The 17540-nt window shown below is 51.4% G+C and overlaps 1 protein-coding gene across 3 annotated transcripts; it reads left to right on the top strand.

Moving 5' to 3' along the window:
- Nucleotides 1-19: 19 nt before the first annotated feature.
- KLHL28 (kelch like family member 28) lies at nucleotides 20-17043 on the top strand (the record flags this gene model as incomplete). 3 transcript variants are annotated; one of them, XM_083734155.1, is made up of 5 exons in its annotated part: nucleotides 20-373; nucleotides 5035-5933; nucleotides 8380-8823; nucleotides 10989-11197; nucleotides 13056-17043. In XM_083734155.1, the coding sequence occupies 5 exons, from the start codon at nucleotides 20-22 to the stop codon at nucleotides 13217-13219; spliced, it is 2070 nt and encodes a 689-aa protein (XP_083590281.1). In that variant the 3' UTR covers nucleotides 13220-17043. The 3 variants fall into 3 exon arrangements, with proteins under 3 accessions (XP_083590281.1, XP_083590282.1, XP_083590283.1); XM_083734156.1 differs by lacking the exon at nucleotides 20-373 and adding an exon at nucleotides 1373-1619; XM_083734157.1 differs by lacking the exon at nucleotides 20-373 and adding an exon at nucleotides 1510-1744.
- Between the last annotated feature and the right edge of the window lie 497 nt (nucleotides 17044-17540).

The raw sequence follows: 17540 nt of genomic DNA, 5'->3' as shown, positions 1-17540 counted from the left end.
CCCGCTGTGCGCGCTCTGGATGCGGTTGCCCTCCAGGAGCCAGTCGGTGTCGGCGCCGCGGGGCCAGGGCCCGGCGGCGTGGGGCGAGTCGGGCAGCGGCACGGCGTACTCGACGAACCAGTTCTCGGTCAGGCGGGGCAGCGTCTTGCGGGCCAGGCGCGCCTGCACGGCGCCCAGCACGCCCTCGCCCTCGCCGCGCAGCTCGACGGCGTCGACGGCCTCCAGGAGGGTCCCGGCCCGCGCGGGGCCCAGCGCCGAGGCCAGCACGGCGAAGGCCTCCAGGGCGGCGTGGCGCACGCGGCGCTTGGCGTCGGCCAGGGCGGGGGCCAGCGCGGCGGCCAGGGCCGGCAGCTGGAAGTCCTCGGAGGGGAAGGTGAGCAGCGCCGCCACCGAGATGGCCAGCACCACCTCGCGGACGCGCGCGTTGCGGTGGCGCAGGTGCTCGGGGCGCAGCAGCAGGTCTAGCACGGGCTGCGGCCCGGCCGCGCGCATCAGCGCCAGGAAGAGCTGGCGGTACTCCTGCCGCACGGCCAGCTTGGCGTCGCCCAGCACCTTGGCCGCCGCCGAGACCAGCGGCTCCAGGCGCGCGCGGGACCCCGCCGCCGGGCCCAGGCGCGCCGCCAGCAGCCGCAGCGCCTCCAGCGCGCCCAGCGCCACCTTGAAGTTGGAGTCGTCCAGCAGCGCGCGCAGCAGGCTCAGCAGGCCCAGCAGGCTCGGCGCCGGCAGGCAGGCCAGGGACGCGGCCGGCGCCTCGCCCAGCACCCGCTTCAGCTGCCCCATCGCCCCCACGCGGCCCCGGTAGTCCCGCTGGTCCAGCAGCCGCGCGTGCAGCTCCGCCGGGACCAGGCCGAAGCGCAGGCCCTCGCCCGCAGCAGGCGGAGGGGAGGAGGAAGGCCGGCAGGCGCCCCCCGGCCCCTCACGCCCAGGCCGCTCCTCCGCCGCCTCAGCGCCGCCGCCCTCGGGCTCCTCTCTGGCCATGGCCCCCCGCGGGGCCTCGCCCGGCTCCGACGCCACGCCGACCCCAGGCCGCCGCCGCCGCCGCCGCCGCCGGGCCCCGCGCAGGGGAGCATCGCCGTCTCCAGGGAAACGCGTCACCAGCGCCGCCGCCGCCGCCGCCGCCTCAGCCTCGCCTCAGCCGCCGCCTCCGCTGCCCAGACGCCGCCTCAGGCAGCCCGCCCAGGCCGCGCCCACTGCGCCTGCGCGGAGGGACACGCAAGGCGCGGCAGGAGCAACAGCAGCGCAGCCGGGGGGGGGGAGAGCGGAGGTCACGTGGGGAGCGGACTCCTCCTCCTCCTCCGCGCGGGGCGTGCTGGGAGTCGTAGTCCTCGCCTCACGAAACGGGATGGCGGGGGAGGGGACACGTCATACGCATATACACGCATACATATGCCAGGAAATCAAAGCCGGGAGCGGGATTTGGTGAGGGGGGCGGGTCTTACGCCGCCTGTCAGGGGCTGAACCGAGCCGCTTTCCTCAGGGGCGGGCGCCGGAAGTGACGCGCCCTCCTTCCTTCCTCCTCCTCCTCCTCCTCCTCTGCCTGTGTTGTTGTGGCTGCGAGGAGCCCGCGGAGGTCGCCGCCCCCGCCCCTCTCCCGACCGGGCCGCAGCCACGTGACTCAGGTGAGCCGAGGGGGGAGAGCCGGGGGGGGTCCCTCGTGAGGGGGGGGCGGCAGGACCCCCCTCCTCGCAGCCCGCCTCCCCCCGCCGGGGCCCCACAAGGGCCACCACCACAACAGCCCTGCCGGGTAGGGCAGGCGGAGAGGAGGGGGGGGCGCCCCCAGGGAGACGAGAGGAGGAGGAGGAGAACGAGCGCTGCATTTCATGGCATTTGTCTGCTGCATTTATATATGCTCCCTTTGACCTCCGACCCCCATTTGACACCCCCACAACAACAACCCTGCGAGGTGGGCTAGGCTGGGAGGAAGCAGGGGCTGCCCCCCCCACCAGGTGAAGTTCATGGCCGGGGGTGTGTGTGGGGGATTTGAACCCTGGCCTTTCCCGGCCTCTCAGCAAGCCCTCTGTCCCCGCAGTGCAGCATAAGCAAGGCGTCCAAAGACTCCCAAAGGGAGTTTTAAGTGGTCGCATCTTTTCATTGCCTGGCCCCATGTACTCAATACCCCGAAGGCGACGGTGTGCGGGTGCAGGGAACCTCCTCAAGGGGATGAGTGGCTGGGTAGCACTTTCTGGGGTCTGTGAGCCACTATATATATATATAGAAAAAAACACACACCAACCGCTACTTACATGCACAATCACACCACCACCCTGCACAAATAAACTCCGTAGCCAAGACTCTCATCTCCAGAACCAAACGCCTGGCTGACAAAGACCACTTGACAACTGAGTTACAGAATCTCTCAAATGTGTTAATTGCCAATGGATACCAGCAAAACAGGATTACGAAGCTAATCCAAAAGGAAACACCCCCCAAAAACCAAGACACAGAAGAAAACAATGGCATGGCCCTCCTTCCTTATATCAAGGGCACTACAGATAAAATTAGCAAAATCCTCCATAAACACAATATCAAAACAGCCTTTTGCACCAACCAAAAAATAGCCAATATCCTCAGAAACCCCAAGGATAAAATCCAGTTGGAAAACCAAGGGATCTATGAAATACCCTGCAAAGTCTGCCCAGCCACGTACATTGGACAAACAAACAGACGAATAAATGCACGTATCGCAGAACACAAGAATGCCGTCAAAAAAGAAGAAAAAACTTCCTCTCTTTTCCAACACATGAAAGAAACAGGACACGAAATTAATTTTGCAGATTCCAAATTGCTCTTTAACACGGAACATCACCACAAGAGAATAATCATGGAAGCCATCGAGATAGAGAAACACCCTCACAACATGAACAAGCGTGACGACACATCCCGCTTGCCAGACATCTGGAAATTAGCCCTCCCCACAAAAACTGACACCAGATCCAGAGGCACACAGAACGCCAACACCAATCAACCACACCAGACCCAAACCCAGACCCTCTCCACAGATGAATTACTGACACCATCCAGTAGCCAATCCATGGTGGCACCTCCGGATGCTGCACCCCCCTGCAATCCCTACACAGATCTGGCTGACACAAGCCACAAAACCACAGCTCGCCCCTATACACGAAGCCAAGCCAAAGCACAACTAAGTGCAATACAGCCATCTTCTCAGGAAAACTCTTCACAAAGTTCAAGAGGTCAAGACACAAAGACTTTAGCAACTAATCCACACCTAATGACCCACCTAAGTGGTACTCAGGATATCACTCAAGAAATCACTCAAGGTATCTCTCAAGTAATTAAGGAACAAAAGAAGAAAAGGCACACTAGCCTGGGAACTTCCTCTCTGCCCAGAACATTGGAGGCTAGACACCACACCCCCTCTACAGTATTTATAGGAACTCAAACATTGAGATCCCGCTCTGTTCCAGTAACAAGAAGCCGAAAGCACCAGCCTGAAGATGACGAGTGAGACCTCGTCGAAACGTCGCCTAGACACCCCAACTTTTACACGGGAAGACACCCGAGGACACCAAAACCTGCATTCCTGTACCCGTGAAAATCTACGAAAGCATATATATATATATATATTCTTCCCATTGCATTTCTAAAAGGAGTTCAAGGTGGTTACATGGTTCTCCCTCTCCCCCCCCCCTTTCCTCACAACAAGCCTGTTAGGCGGAGAGACTGGCCCAAGGTCACCCAGTGAGCTCCGTGGCTGAGTTGGGGGGATCTGAGCCCTGGCCTCTCCCAGGTCATCGTCTGGTTGACACGCTAACCACTATGCCACACTGGCTTTTGAGGATGGAGTGTAGGGGGGTGGGCATATGGGAATAACGGTTGTTGTATCTTGCCTGCTCTGCTTGACACCAGTCCAGCCTCTCTGATTGAAGCTCTCATTACCCCTCTTGCTTACGGAAGATCCCCAGTTCAGTGGTAGAAGACGTGTTTCGCAAATAAAATGTGTTTCGCTTCAGTCCACCTGCATCTCTCCAGGACAAGCGGAGACCCGGGAGAGTCACTGGCAGGCAATGTGGACGATATTTCCTTATTTACTAGATTTCTTACCTTTAAGGTCCCAGGCTGGGTTGCAGCATGAGCATGTAAATGAAACAGATAAAGCGTTACAACCATAAAATGGAAGGAAGAAGAGACACAGCTATACGTAGTAGGTGAAAAAAGGTAAAGGATACTGTTAGAAGAGTATAGTATGCAGTGCTAGATGGAGTAATGGTCTTTCTTGGTATAAGGCTAATAATAATGATAAAATACTATTTTTTTTATTTATTCCCCGCCCATTTGACTGGGTTTCCCCAGCCACTCTGGGCAGCTCACAGCATATATCAGGGCGTACTAAAACATCAAACAATAAGAACTTCCTGATACAGGGCTGCCTTCATATGTCTTCTAAAAGTCAGATAGTTGTTTATTTCCTTGACATCTGAAGGGAGGGTGTTCCATAGGGAGGGCACCACCACCGAGAAGGCCCTCTGCATGGTCCTATGAAAATATTTTGAAATGATTCATCCTGGGTGGTATCAAAGAACTGTGCACTTCAAGCAGCTTCCACGCAAGATAGGCAATTCAAGCCAGATGTGGAGGAAAACAAGAAATAAATGCAGAAAGGATAATTAAGCCCAACCAGAGAGAGAGCGCAAGAGAGCACTCTCATGGAAGCCTAGCAAATTAAGAAAAAATATGTGCGGCCACACAGGACTTGCATCCAATTTCTAGGTGGACTCAGCACAACATGTCTCACTAGTACAACAGGGCTCTCCCCCTCCGCTCCTCCACCCCCCAGTCGACTCTAGCAGTGTGGGGCAGGGAGGACCTTGAGAATTGCACATGAGGTGAGGAGTGGGGAGGCAAGCAGAAATTATTCTGCTGATAGAGAAATCTCCAGCACTAACATGAATCCCAGCCTGTGTGTTTAGGTATGTTCCATGTGCAATCATGAGCCAGGGTTGCCAATGCACTATGCTTTGATGTTTCAGCTCTGCTTAACGCTTTCCCAACTTTCCCTTCCATGTCTTGCAGATGGACCCATCGTCCCCAACCTACATGATTGCCAACTTGACCCCTTTGCACTCGGAACAACTCCTGCAGGGCTTGAACCTCCTCCGGCAGCACCATGAGCTCTGCGATATCATCCTTCGTGTTGGAGACGTCAAGATCCACGCCCACAAAGTGGTGCTCGCCAGCATCAGCCCGTACTTCAAAGCCATGTTTGGCGGCAACCTCTCGGAGAAAGAGAACTCTGAGGTGGAATTCCAGTGCATCGCCGAGGCGGCCCTGCAGGCCATAGTGGAATATGCCTACACGGGGACCGTGTTCATCTCTCAGGACACCGTGGAGTCCCTGCTGCCTGCTGCCAACCTCCTGCAGATCAAGCTTGTGCTGAAGGAATGCTGCACCTTCTTGGAAAGCCAGCTGGATCCTGGAAACTGCATCGGGATCTCCCGCTTTGCGGAGACGTACGGCTGCCACGACCTCTACCTGGCCGCCAACAAATACATTTGCCAGAACTTTGAAGACGTTTGCCAGACGGAAGAGTTTTTTGAACTGACTCATTCCGAGCTGGACGAAATAGTTTCCAATGACTGCCTGAATGTGGCCACCGAGGAGATGGTCTTCTACGCGCTGGAGTCCTGGATCAAGTATGACGTGCAGGAACGCCAGCAGTACCTGGCCCAGCTCCTGCACTGCGTGCGGCTGCCTCTGCTGAGCGTCAAGTTCCTCACGAGGCTGTACGAAGCCAACCATCTCATTCGCGATGACCACACCTGCAAGCACCTGCTGAACGAAGCCCTCAAGTACCACTTCATGCCTGAGCACAGGCTCTCATACCAGACGGTGCTCACCACGCGCCCCCGCTGCCCCCCCAAAGTGATCTGCGCTGTGGGAGGGAAGGCTGGACTCTTCGCTTGCTTGGAGAGGTGAGGAATAGCCAGAGCCAGGAAAGGGGCAGGAGTCCGCGGTCTTCCTTTTCCTAGCGCTTCTGTTCCGAAGCCATGGCAGTGAGCGATGGTTTCTGCACCCCATAGTTGAGCAGAACAGAGTGATAGCTTGGTGGGCAGCCTTCTGTGGCCTCTCCTTTCCTGGGTCTTGTAGAGGAAGCAGAAGGGTCAAGCAAGGAAAGGTTTGGGATGAAACAGCTTCGGGAAGGCAATTAGTTCATTGCTTATAATATGAAAGGCTCTTTATCAGTTGTTATTCTGTTCTTCATGCACTCCAGTAGCCACTCTGTAAAGGGCTGACCAGGGGTCAGCAGCGTGCAGCCTATGGGCTGGATGCGGCCCACAAAGACCGGTTTACCGGCCTATGAACCGACCCGCCCACTCAGCAAGTCCCTCATGCGCTGTGCTAAACCAGCGCGTCGCAGGGACTCACCAAGCAGCACTGGAAATCCCATCTGTGCATGCGCAGATACCGGAAGGCACAATTTTTGGTGTCTGGGCATGCACAGAAGCAATTTCCAGTGCCACGGACATGCGAATTCCGGCATCATGCCACGCCGGTCCAGCCCACAGATGATCTCTCTGGGAGTGATCTGGCCCATGGCCAGTAAGCCTTGCCAACCCCTGGGTTAGACCAAACTCCTTCCTAGTCCAGCACCCTCTTTTCTGGAATGGCAGATGGTAGGTGCCTCCAGGAAGCCTGAGACAGGACAAGAGAGCAATAGGGCTTTCATACTTGTTTTCCCTCAGCAGCTGCTATTCAGAATCATGGTGCTTCTGATCCTGGAGGCAGCATGGGGGCACTGAGAGGTTTACCATCCGTGAATTCTCATCTCTTATGGCCATCCAAGTTGCTGGCCTTCACTGTGGGAGCGAATTCCACCATTTAATTTATGTGCAGTGGGAATAAGGGCTTTCTTTTGTCTGTCCTGAAACTCCCGATAATCACCTTCATTGGATGACTCCCAAGTTCCAGTTTTATGAGAGAGGGAGAAGAATATCTCTCCCCACTTTCTTTGCACCGTGCATAATTATTTATGCCTCTGTGTCCCAAGACCATCACTTTTTTCCAAACTAAAAAGCCCCAGATGTTGGGGAGCTTTTCCAGACCCCAATCATCACAGCTACCCCATTTTGAATTTCTTCCAGATCTACAATATTTTGCTTATAGGGCAGCAACCTTGAACTGTAGACAGTATTTCAGTTGTCATCACACCTTGCATTCATAGTAAAACGTGATGATATTGACAGTTTTTCTTCTTCGCCCCATCCCAGCAAGGAATTTGCCTTTATCAAATCTCTTGCACACTGAGCTATGCACTGCTGCTCCCAAGGTTCCTTTCCTGACCAGTCACCCCCAGTTTGGATCCCTTCCGGGTCTATGTGAAGGTGCCCCAGTACACATAATTTTACTGCCTATTCACCTAATTTGGAGAGATCCTTTCACAGCTCTTCATAACTTTTCGTACCGTACAGTACCGTAGTTTCATGTCATCAGCAAATTTAACCACCCCACTTCTCTCCCCCAAATACTGGTTATGAACAAGTTAAAAAGATCTCTGTACAGATAACTGCAGAACCCAACAACTCACTGGCCTCCATCCTAGAGAACTCTCAGTTTATTCCTATTGTTGGCTTCTTGTTCTTAGACATTCTTACATAGGCAAGCCTACCCGGATGTTTAAAAAGCTTGTATGAGTTTTCATTTCTTTTAGTCTATTTTAGTGTGGTTTTAACTTTTTGCACTTTTTACATTTTTAGGGGCAATTTATTGTTTTATCCTTTTTGTAAACCGCTTTGAGGTTTGTTCCTAACCATCAAGCAGTTTATAAATTTTATAAAAGAAGAATAAATAAGCCCAATTATACAGGTCCATGCGAGGACCTGTCCACTTATCCCATGACTGCAAAGTTAGCTCAGTACTCTGGCGAAAGAAAACCTTTTGAATGTCCACACATCCAATGTCTGCTGGGCTGCCTGTACTCATGCTTGTTGATGCTGGGCGATGCGTGAGGTGGTGTCGCTCTGTCCATCAAGGAGGGCATTGAGTCCAGCAAACTAGAAATCCCCGAAGGGGTGGACTACTCCACAGAATCGTTGTGGGTGGTGAAGTGGGACCCCAAGGTAGCCATTGAATTGGATGGCTTTGAATGAGGATTGGACAATTTCAAGCTACCAGTGGCTACTCGCCCTGATGGCCATACGCTGCTTCCCTGGTCAGGTAGCACTGTTTCAGCATGTCAGTTGCTGGAAACCACCAGAGGGGATAGTTGCACTCGTGTTCGGATCCCGACTGAGAGTTTCCCATAGGCACCTGTGGGAATGGGATGCTGGGCTGCTAGGTGGGCCATTGGCTCGATACAGCAACCTCTTCTTCTCTTCTTACATTTTGCCTCATGACCTCTTCCTCCTCCTCCTCCCGCAGCGTTGAGATGTACTTCCCTCAGAACGACTCCTGGATCGGCCTGGCACCTTTGAGCGTCCCTCGCTACGAGTTCGGGATCTGCGTCCTGGACCAGAAAATCTACGTCATAGGGGGGATCGCCACCCACATGTGCCAAGGCATCAACTACCGGAAGCACGAGAGCTCCGTGGAATGCTGGGACCCCGACACAAACACCTGGACGTCCCTCGAGAGCATGAACGAGAGCCGCAGCACCCTTGGGGTGGCGGTCCTGTCGCGAGAAATCTACGCCTTGGGGGGCTACGATGGGCAGTCCTACCTGCAGTCGGTGGAGAAGTACATTCCCAAGGTGAAGGAGTGGCAGCCCGTGGCGCCCATGAGCAAAACCAGGAGCTGCTTTGCCGCAGCCGTCCTGGATGGAATGATCTATGCCATTGGAGGTTACGGCCCCGCTCATATGAACAGGTAAGTAGAGCTGGGTCATTGGGGGTTGGGTGAAGCACCCCCTAGCTCACCCCCTACCCCACCCCACAGACCTAAGCGCTGTTCAGTCGGCACATGCAGGAGCTGCTTCCAAGCAACCCGTAGTTGCTCCCGGTGAGCCTCGTTAGCTTTCTCTGGAGGATTCGCCCAAGGAATTATCTGTGATCTTCAGCTAAAACCTGCAGTAGAGTTCGTGTTTTCCTTCAATGCAAACTTAGAAAGAGAAATTGGAAGGTTTCAAAAAAGCTTTCTGTTGGCTTGAGGCTAATAAAACAGTCCTGGTCCGGAAACGTCTCTGTCCGCCCTGGGCAAGATGTTGGCACCCCTGTGGGTTCCCTCGTGTCTTCTCTGGGCTTAGTTTTACTCCGGCTGAATAGTCCCTGCTCACTTGGTGGAAGGGCTGGGATCCTGACTGGTGTTGCAAAAGCAGAGTGGAAAGTTGCCTCATGCAAACATCTTCGTTAAGCTTGTGTTTGGATTTGAATTGGAGCAGGAACTCCTCTGTGCCCCCACCCTGTAGAGTTGGGGTCTCTTGTCCAGCCTTGGCAACCATAGTCTTTATATAACTGAATTGCTAGCTCAACTAACACCTAAGACTCAGCAATGAGCTCACATAAAAACACCAGCCCACTTAAAACAAGTAAATAAACTGTCTATTTGATTCCACGTTATTATAGCAGAATTAACATTGCCCCAGAACTTCCCCATTTCACTCCTAAACTGGGAGGCCTTGCAGTGCGGCTGGCAAATGCTCAGGTTCACACACTGTGGTTTCTTACCCTCCCCCCCCCCCCCCCCCCGCATCCAATATCTTCTCTTCTTCCTGCTGTGGGTACACTTAGGTGGGTCTCTTTGGGGAAAATAGGCACATGGCATGAAAGGTAGAGCTTAAGAGTTGCGTCCAGTGCTCCATATGCATGATTCCCTTGGCACAGTTGGATATTTATTTCCTCTCCATCCCGTGCACGCCTTCAAAATCTGTGGAGGCTCCCCCAACCCTCCAGAACTCATTTTGAGGGGTTCAGGAGAAGAAGAAAAATAAACCCTGTTGTGCACACGGAAGTCCATTGCAGCAGCAGAGCTTCAGCACTAGTCTCTGTTCCCAGGCTTGTTATATGGGTGGTATAAAGAGGGAGGGTCTTGGATTCGCCTTGATGTTCTTGTAGCTGGAGGCAGGAGTCACTGCCCTGATATGTGAACGTCTGGTGAAAGGAGCATCTTCCTTTCAACAGCACAAAGCCTTGGCCTTTTTGATGTCTCTTGCTGGAACTGGGCAGGATGGGGAAGGCACGGAGGTGTGTCCAGCCCTTTTCCTCGGATCCCTCCACTTCTTTGAGAAAGTGTGCTGAGAGAAGGGATCTTTGTGCAGGGGGAAGGGGCTTACGACAGGTAACATGGTCTACCTTCCCAGTGGAGTTTGAAGTAGAGCCGGGGCAGGTGGCTTCCATTACTTGAGCCAAGATACAGTGTGGGTGCAGGATTATTGTGGACCACATCATCCTTCATGATGTGGGTGGCATTCCTTGCACTTCTGGTATGTAGAAGTGTCCACAAAGGCAAGGCCCCTTAGCCATCAAAACGTTTAGGAAGCACGGCATGAGCCCAAGAGGGGCTGACCATGTTTGTGTGGCAGGTGTACCTGAGCAGTGCCCCTCTTTTTCCTCCTAAGTTGTCTTGGTCTTTTAGGAGCAGAGGAAGCTGCCTTAAACAGATATGGAACATTGGTCCATCAAGCTGTGCCTTGTCTACACACACTGCCTGTGGTTGTTCAAGGTTTTGAGCAGGGAGTCTTTCTCTGTCCTTCCTGAACCTGGGACCTTCCTCTTGCAAAGCTGATATTCTGCTGCTGCCCTTCTCCTTACACACAGCTAGTTCACAGCCTTGCTTTCATTGTGGGCCAAGGATACTGCACTGGGTGACCCTTCTTTAGCAATTGCTCCTTTGGTAGACGTTTTCCTCTTTCTACCCAGAGCTTTTCTGTTACAGCAAAATATACTGAGGCGAGTAACTCCTGTTCTATCGAATATCTCACTGGGGATTCCCAATGTTCTGGGAATCCCTCCTGAACACAGCTACAGTGGCCTCTTGAGGTATTAAATCGGTACAAAGTGTTGCCACTAATCCCTTTGGTTGGTCTGCTTCTGCAGCGTGGAACGTTACGATCCCAGCAAGGACACCTGGGAGCCAGTCGCTCCGATGGCGGACAAAAGAATAAACTTCGGCGTTGGGGTCATGCTGGGCTTTATTTTCGTGGTCGGAGGCCACAACGGCGTCTCCCACTTGTCCAGCATTGAGCGATACGACCCTCATCAAAACCAGTGGACTGTTTGCCAGCCGATGAAGGAACCCCGAACAGGTAGGAAGAATCCCAGGAGCTGGTTCTGGTTGGCTTAGAAGTTGCTGCCACTTCCTTGTGACTTAAGGGGGGCTGGGGTGGAACTAAGTGAAACAGCACAGAGTCCTCCTTTGAGGCCACGTGCAAGAATTCTCTTTGCCTCGGTGCTCTTCACATACCTTTTATTTGTAGGAATGCATTCTTCATCTGTTACGTCCAAGCAGGACAGTGCTTAGTGGAGTTGTCAGGATATCCCAAAGGGCTCTTTGGCTTTGCTTTCCAGAAAGGAAATGGTAGCCCTTGCCACGGTACACCAAGAAACTCTGCAAGGGACCTACTTGAGCAGCACTCAAATAACGGATGGTTCAGGGATATAAAACCTTTAAAAAGAGGCTGTACCTCATACAACTTCTCCTTCCTCACTTCCAGTCCTCTCTGGGTGAGAGCAGCCCAGGAGCTGAAAATGCATTGAAAGGGGATGTTGGATTGATCTTTTGATGCAAACGTAGCTTAAGATGCTTCCCATACCTTAGACCTACTTTTACCAACCTGGCGTCCTCCAGATGTTTTCCACCACAACTACCCTACAGTGCAACCCATGTGATTCTGTGGCTGATGGGACTTGTAGTCCAAAACATCAGGAGTGCACCAACTTGGGAGAAGGCTGGCCTTAGCCTGAAGTTTACTGAAATGCTTCAGTGACTCCTGATCGTGTATCTTCCTCCATCTGACTCCTTTAATACGCAGGAAATATATGGCTTTTCTTGCTGTCTTTGAATGTGGCTTTGCCAGTTTCCTCTTTTCCAACCGTGTACTTTTTTCTGTGGCTGAGGAATTGGTTGAGACTTGATCCTTGAATCAGTTTCCTTTGTCGGTAGCCCTGACTTGCAGAAAAACCCCAATAAGCTCCACAGGGGAGTTGCTTGCTGTAGCTAAGAGGGAGTCCCCAAATCTGAGCCCCAAGAGCAATGGTGAGCCAACGAGAGGTTGTGCCTCCCTTGTGAGCTTGAGGGCGGTGTCCTGCTTGCTCAAGGGCCAGATCAGCCCAAGGGGGACCTCCATGGACTCCCATCACCCTGGCCTAAAGACCAGTGGAAGCTTCTGTTCCATCTGGGAATGCATTTGTGACACTGTAGGTTGGACAAGGAACAATTTTCTGCCTCTGGCTTCTGCTGGGTGTTCTTCTCAGCCCTGCATTCCCCAGCCTAGATGCCTAACCCTAACCCTAACCCCTCCCGGATAGGCCTTATCTGCTTATTGTGTCGCTGGCTAATTCTAGCCATGCATCTACTACCCTGTGGCATTGTAAGAGCTAGGCATCATCATAATGTGAGAATGAGGAAAGGGAGTTGGGCTAGGTGTGGGGAGAGCTTAGCCATGGTCTTTTCAGAGTACCTGGAAGGTAGGTCCAAAGTGCATTCTGTGATTGGTACTGTACTGGCCCTTCTATTAGACACCTTTTCACAGTAAACCAAACCCAAGGCATCACCCAGAGATTCCACATCAGTCTCTATTAATTTAACTTTTAATTTCTGAAGAGGCTTTCCTTCCTGCTGCTAGTTTCATGGGCCACATTAACTTGTATTGTTCTGTACTTATTTGGTATTGTGAACTGCCCTGAAAATATTTACGTTGCTAGGTGGAATATAAATCTGTTAAATAAACTTCCCAGATGAACTAGGCCCAATAATAAACTCGGATCTGTAAGTTCTCTTGAACTCAGCAGGGCTTCAGCCTGAGCCTGCTTATGATCAGTCTCCAAGCTCTGCAGTTGGCCTACATTCTGTTTCTACAGTGTTCTTCCTCCTTTTGTAGAGAAGGGGAGGTGATATCCTAGCAGTCAAGATTTCTTTTTCTCCTTTCTACTCCCCCCCATTAGGAGTTGGTGCGGCTGTAATTGACACCTACCTTTATGTAGTTGGCGGACACTCAGGGTCATCCTACCTGAACACTGTACAGAAATACGACCCCATATCGGATAGCTGGCTGGACACTGCTGGCATGATGTACTGCCGGTGCAATTTTGGCTTGACGGCGCTATGAAGAAGGAGCACTTGAGAATGCAACTGGCACAGACTGTGGAGACCGGAAGGTGCACTTCCTGGAGTCAGGAGGAAGGGGGAAAAGCTCAAATGAAATGCAGACAGGTTAACCCCAAACTAGAATTGTTCCTGGTTATTGCTGATCACAAAGAAGCGAAGGGCGGAAAAATGGAGCCGGTTTCCTAGCAGGGACCCAGGCTGCATACTGTCATTAACGTGAAATAATTCATCTCGATGCAAGAATCACTGTGTTGCCTGAAGTAGGCGTAGAAACTCCCTGACTCATGGAGCTTTGTCCTCTTTCTCCTCCTCCTCTGACTGACGCAGTTAACCTTGGTGAAGACTGCCTGGTTGATGTCTGGCTCCATCTTTGCAGTGAGAGACCATCATTGCTTCACAATTTTTTTATGAACAGTTAACTAAAGGGCTGCCTCTCCCCCCATCCCCCATTACTCCAGGTTTGTAAATAACTGATGCGGTCGTCGTCTGTTTGCCTGCACTTAGTATCCACTCCCTGTTGTTTTTCTTAACTTGCTTGTGTGGATTTGGCGAGTGGACGAGCGGGTGGCTCTCTTTAAGTTGATAAGCTGAATGCCTTTTTAGCCCTGCACTTTTTGGAGTTGCCTACCTGTCTAAAACCTGTAACCCTTCTTTCCCTTCTCTTTATCTGAGTGAAAGGATCAACAGCTTTCAAGCCTGACACAGAGATAGCAGTTTAGACAGCAAACCCTTCCACACCCCTTGGGTTGTTTGTGTGTGCGTGTTTTTATCATATTTAATCAGTTTTGCAGCATGTGTGTAAAAATTACTTCAAAAAGATAGAAGTGTCCACCCTCCCTTCAGTCCATATTAATTGGCCCATGTATGACTGTAAAGAATGTACAACCAAGTTTTCAAAGTCTTCTGATTCTAACATGGTGCTAAGAAAAGATTTATTTATTTTTTAGCAAGGCTGTTGGCAGTCTAAGGCTCCTCTCACCCGCAGCACAATTACAAGGAATCAAAGTCCCATTGAAACCAGAGGGACCAGCTTCCCATTAAATAGGAGAGGATTGCACTGTCTTGATGGTTTGGCGAAAAGAGCAGGATCTGCGGAGTCTGAGGGGGTCTGAAGCCGATGTGGTGAATGCTGCCAGTGTACACGCTGGTGGTTTCTTGTTTTGACATTTTCCTTCTGTTTCTTTCGTCCGTGCCTGTGCAACATGTCAAGCATTTAACATCATAGCATTTCCTTAGATTACATCATTTGGAGAACTCTGACTCAGATTCTTAATGAACGGAAAGTATATTCTTCCATATAGAATTATTGCCTTTTCCCTTTAAGACAAATAATGAGGCAGCATAGATCCCACTACTTTCCGTCTTTCCAAGCAATTCTTCAAATGCTGCTGTTCAGCCAGCCTTCATTTCAGGAGGACCTGCCCAGTGTTGGTGAATTGCTCTCCAGCAGGGCGGTTCCTGTAAGAAATATCCATCTAAACTTAGTTTTAAGTTCTGAAGGGGTTAAGCAAGACCCTGTGTGGTCATCCTCATTTTATACAGATGACTGTGAAACTAGTTCTTCAGATTTCTGTTTTGTGTGTTTGCCCCATATATTTCTGCTTTGTTCAGGTGGCTACACTTTTGCTGTTGTGTTCTCCCACTTTCCTTCCTCTCAAAATCATTTCTCCCCTCTTTTTTCTCTATTTAACACAAGTTACTTTCCCCAGTTAGTCATAATTCACAAGCATACCGTAATGGGGTATGCAGTTTATTTGTGTTAAGCCTTTTACTTCTGAACTTGTCCCAAGTTCTAATACGGTAAATGACGCTGTTTCCCCCTTCCTTCCTCCTCCTCCCATGAGCTCACGTTTAGACTGACACTAGGAGAGCACAGTCAAAGTTGCATCACATTTCTACCTTGCATGTACTGTGTTTTCCCGAAACTTTCCTTAAGCTATTAAGGGAGTCCAGCAGAGTTTTCAAGCAACTAAATGACTGAACAAGCACTTTCTGCCTAGTTGCCGCAGGGTGGCTTGTTGATTCTTGTTCCTCAGCAATAATAGCATCATGCAAACAGTTGCAGTGACCTTTCATGTCCGGAATTGTGCACTTGGAGGAATTCCTTCGGAGATGCTCACTGTGGACAGCGCAAAGAAAACCTTAAGCAATTTATAGGAGGCCGTCAAAGCTGTTTCGGTTCTTCTGTGTTCATGAACTGCTTAATTTCAGTTCAGGAAAAATGCTTGGTTAAACTGTTCACATGTGCTAGCGCTCTCTCGCTCTCTCTGAGGTGCCTTTGAACTTAGAAGCAGATTGATTATTGGAACTCCTAGCCACAAGGCATGACCGGAGGGCGAGGGAGGGAGGGAGGGAGGGTATGAAGTGGTTGCGGGATGCAAAGGCCTTGATGAGCACACGGTTGCCGTCGTTATCTGCCATGCCCGTTGAGCCTTCTGCAAAGCATGACCTGCAGCTAGGCTGTCATCGTAAGCAGAGCTGGCAGTTTCTCATCATGCCTAAGGACCCCTGAGCCAAGGATGTGTTTGGAAACACAGTGATTGAATTCTGGCCGTTGCCCATTCCTAAGCTGCCCTGTTGGAAGGAGGTGGCATATAGTACCCAGTAGAGGGTCCAACTAATCCAGATGTAGCAGCTTTTTATCAAGGGCCTCTGGCCACTTTCATTGGGCAGCCTACAAAATGGTTAGCTTATTGGAATCTAGCCCTGTAAGATGTTCATGAGTTCTTTAAAAATATATTTATGTAGAGCATTGCATTAAAAACCAGTGTGCTAAGGAGCAAATAACCGTTTTAGTCAAGACTAGATTGATTCCTCGCAGGGTAATTTGTGAGTGTGGTAGATGCAAGTCTAGGGATTGGCATATTTCAGCAAGTTTGCCAGACTCCCTTCTGTCTGGGGGTTTAGTTTTCCCATTCACCTAAGTGCTCAGGTGTAAGGCAAACCGAACAGCCCGGCTGTCACACTTCTAGGCTGCAATAAGCTTGCTGTAGTTCAGCAACTGTCTCGTCTCGCAGAGAAGGCCTTTCCACATAAGACATTGCACAAGGTCTTGCTTAAGTCATCATCCCCGTGTGGCCAAGCAACTGTAGATCGGGGGGAGTGTGTGCCTGCTATCGGTCAGATTTGCATTAATGGGTGACTCAAGGAGAAAGACGCAGATGCACAGCCCACGCTTGAAAGCGCACTTCCCTTCCATCCGGAAACATAGAGCAGAGTAGATTGGAGGGGCGGCAGGTGTGAGGTATGCTGGGCTGCACACGGTGCTCCTTGGCGCCACAAGACTGTTGTCATTCAGCTCCTAAAAGGACCTGAGGCAGAACATTGGGAAGTGTTGTGGTTCCACCGTGGCGCTGCCCTGGGCACCTGTTTGTCGCCTTGCTTGCATTCGCGCCCACCCACCAGAGATAGCGACGTTCATTACTGTTGCTTTGTGACCCTTCCGTTGTGTGTGAGAACATGAGCACTCCACGCTTGCCTTAAAGCCCTCTGAACTCATTGGAAGAGCTGGGTGACGGCTCCTCTCTTTGCCTTACACGGGACGTGCTGTCACCTCTCTGGCCCAAGGCAAAGCCAGCTTCTAAAGCAGGATTCCGACTCTGACCCGTTTGCCCCCTGGCTTTGCTGGGCAACTAGCATAGCTTCCTACCAGCGCGCTTCATGTTCTCCCGCCCCGTTTACAAAGGTGGCATTCGAGTTGAGTGGGAACCTGCTCAGCAACCTCCTTGTTCTTTTGTGTTTGCTAAGTGTGATAATGTTCTTTTCTCATTGTAACGGTATTTCATTTGGTTGTGCGATGTTTACTAAATAAATCAGTGAAAGCAAGCAGTTTGGGAGTGTGTTGCACGACCCGCCTCCGGCTCCTGCAGTTTGTGACTGCCCCTTGGGAGCTGTACCCTTTTCCTCTTATGTCTACGATTCAATGTGGTGTCGTGGTTAAGAGCGGTGGACTCGTAATCTGGGTTCATTTCCCCGCTTCTCTACCTGCAGCTGCTGGGTGACCTTGGGCCAGTCATATTTCTTTGAAGTCTCTTAGCCTCACTCACCTCAGAGGTGTTTGTTGTGGGGGAGGAAGGGAAAGGAGAATGTTAGCCGCTTTGAGACTCCTTAGGGTAGTGATAAAGCGGGATATCAAATCCCAACTCTTCTTCTTTCGAACCTTACTATTAATCCTTTTTGTTGAATACCAGCACCCTGAAATTCTGTTCCCGTCTCCCTGCACAACAGCTCTGCAAATCAGGCCAGGTTGCAAAGACAGAGACATGCCCAGAGGAAGTTTCAAAGCCAAGTAAAGATTGAGAATGATGATCTTTGACACAGAA

Source organism: Podarcis gaigeae, assembly GCF_964106915.1.
Source record: "Podarcis gaigeae genome assembly, chromosome: 1".
NCBI lineage: Eukaryota > Metazoa > Chordata > Lepidosauria > Squamata > Lacertidae > Podarcis > Podarcis gaigeae.
Note: the sequence above shows the minus strand (reverse complement) of the source record. Positions and strands in the feature narration are given on the sequence as shown.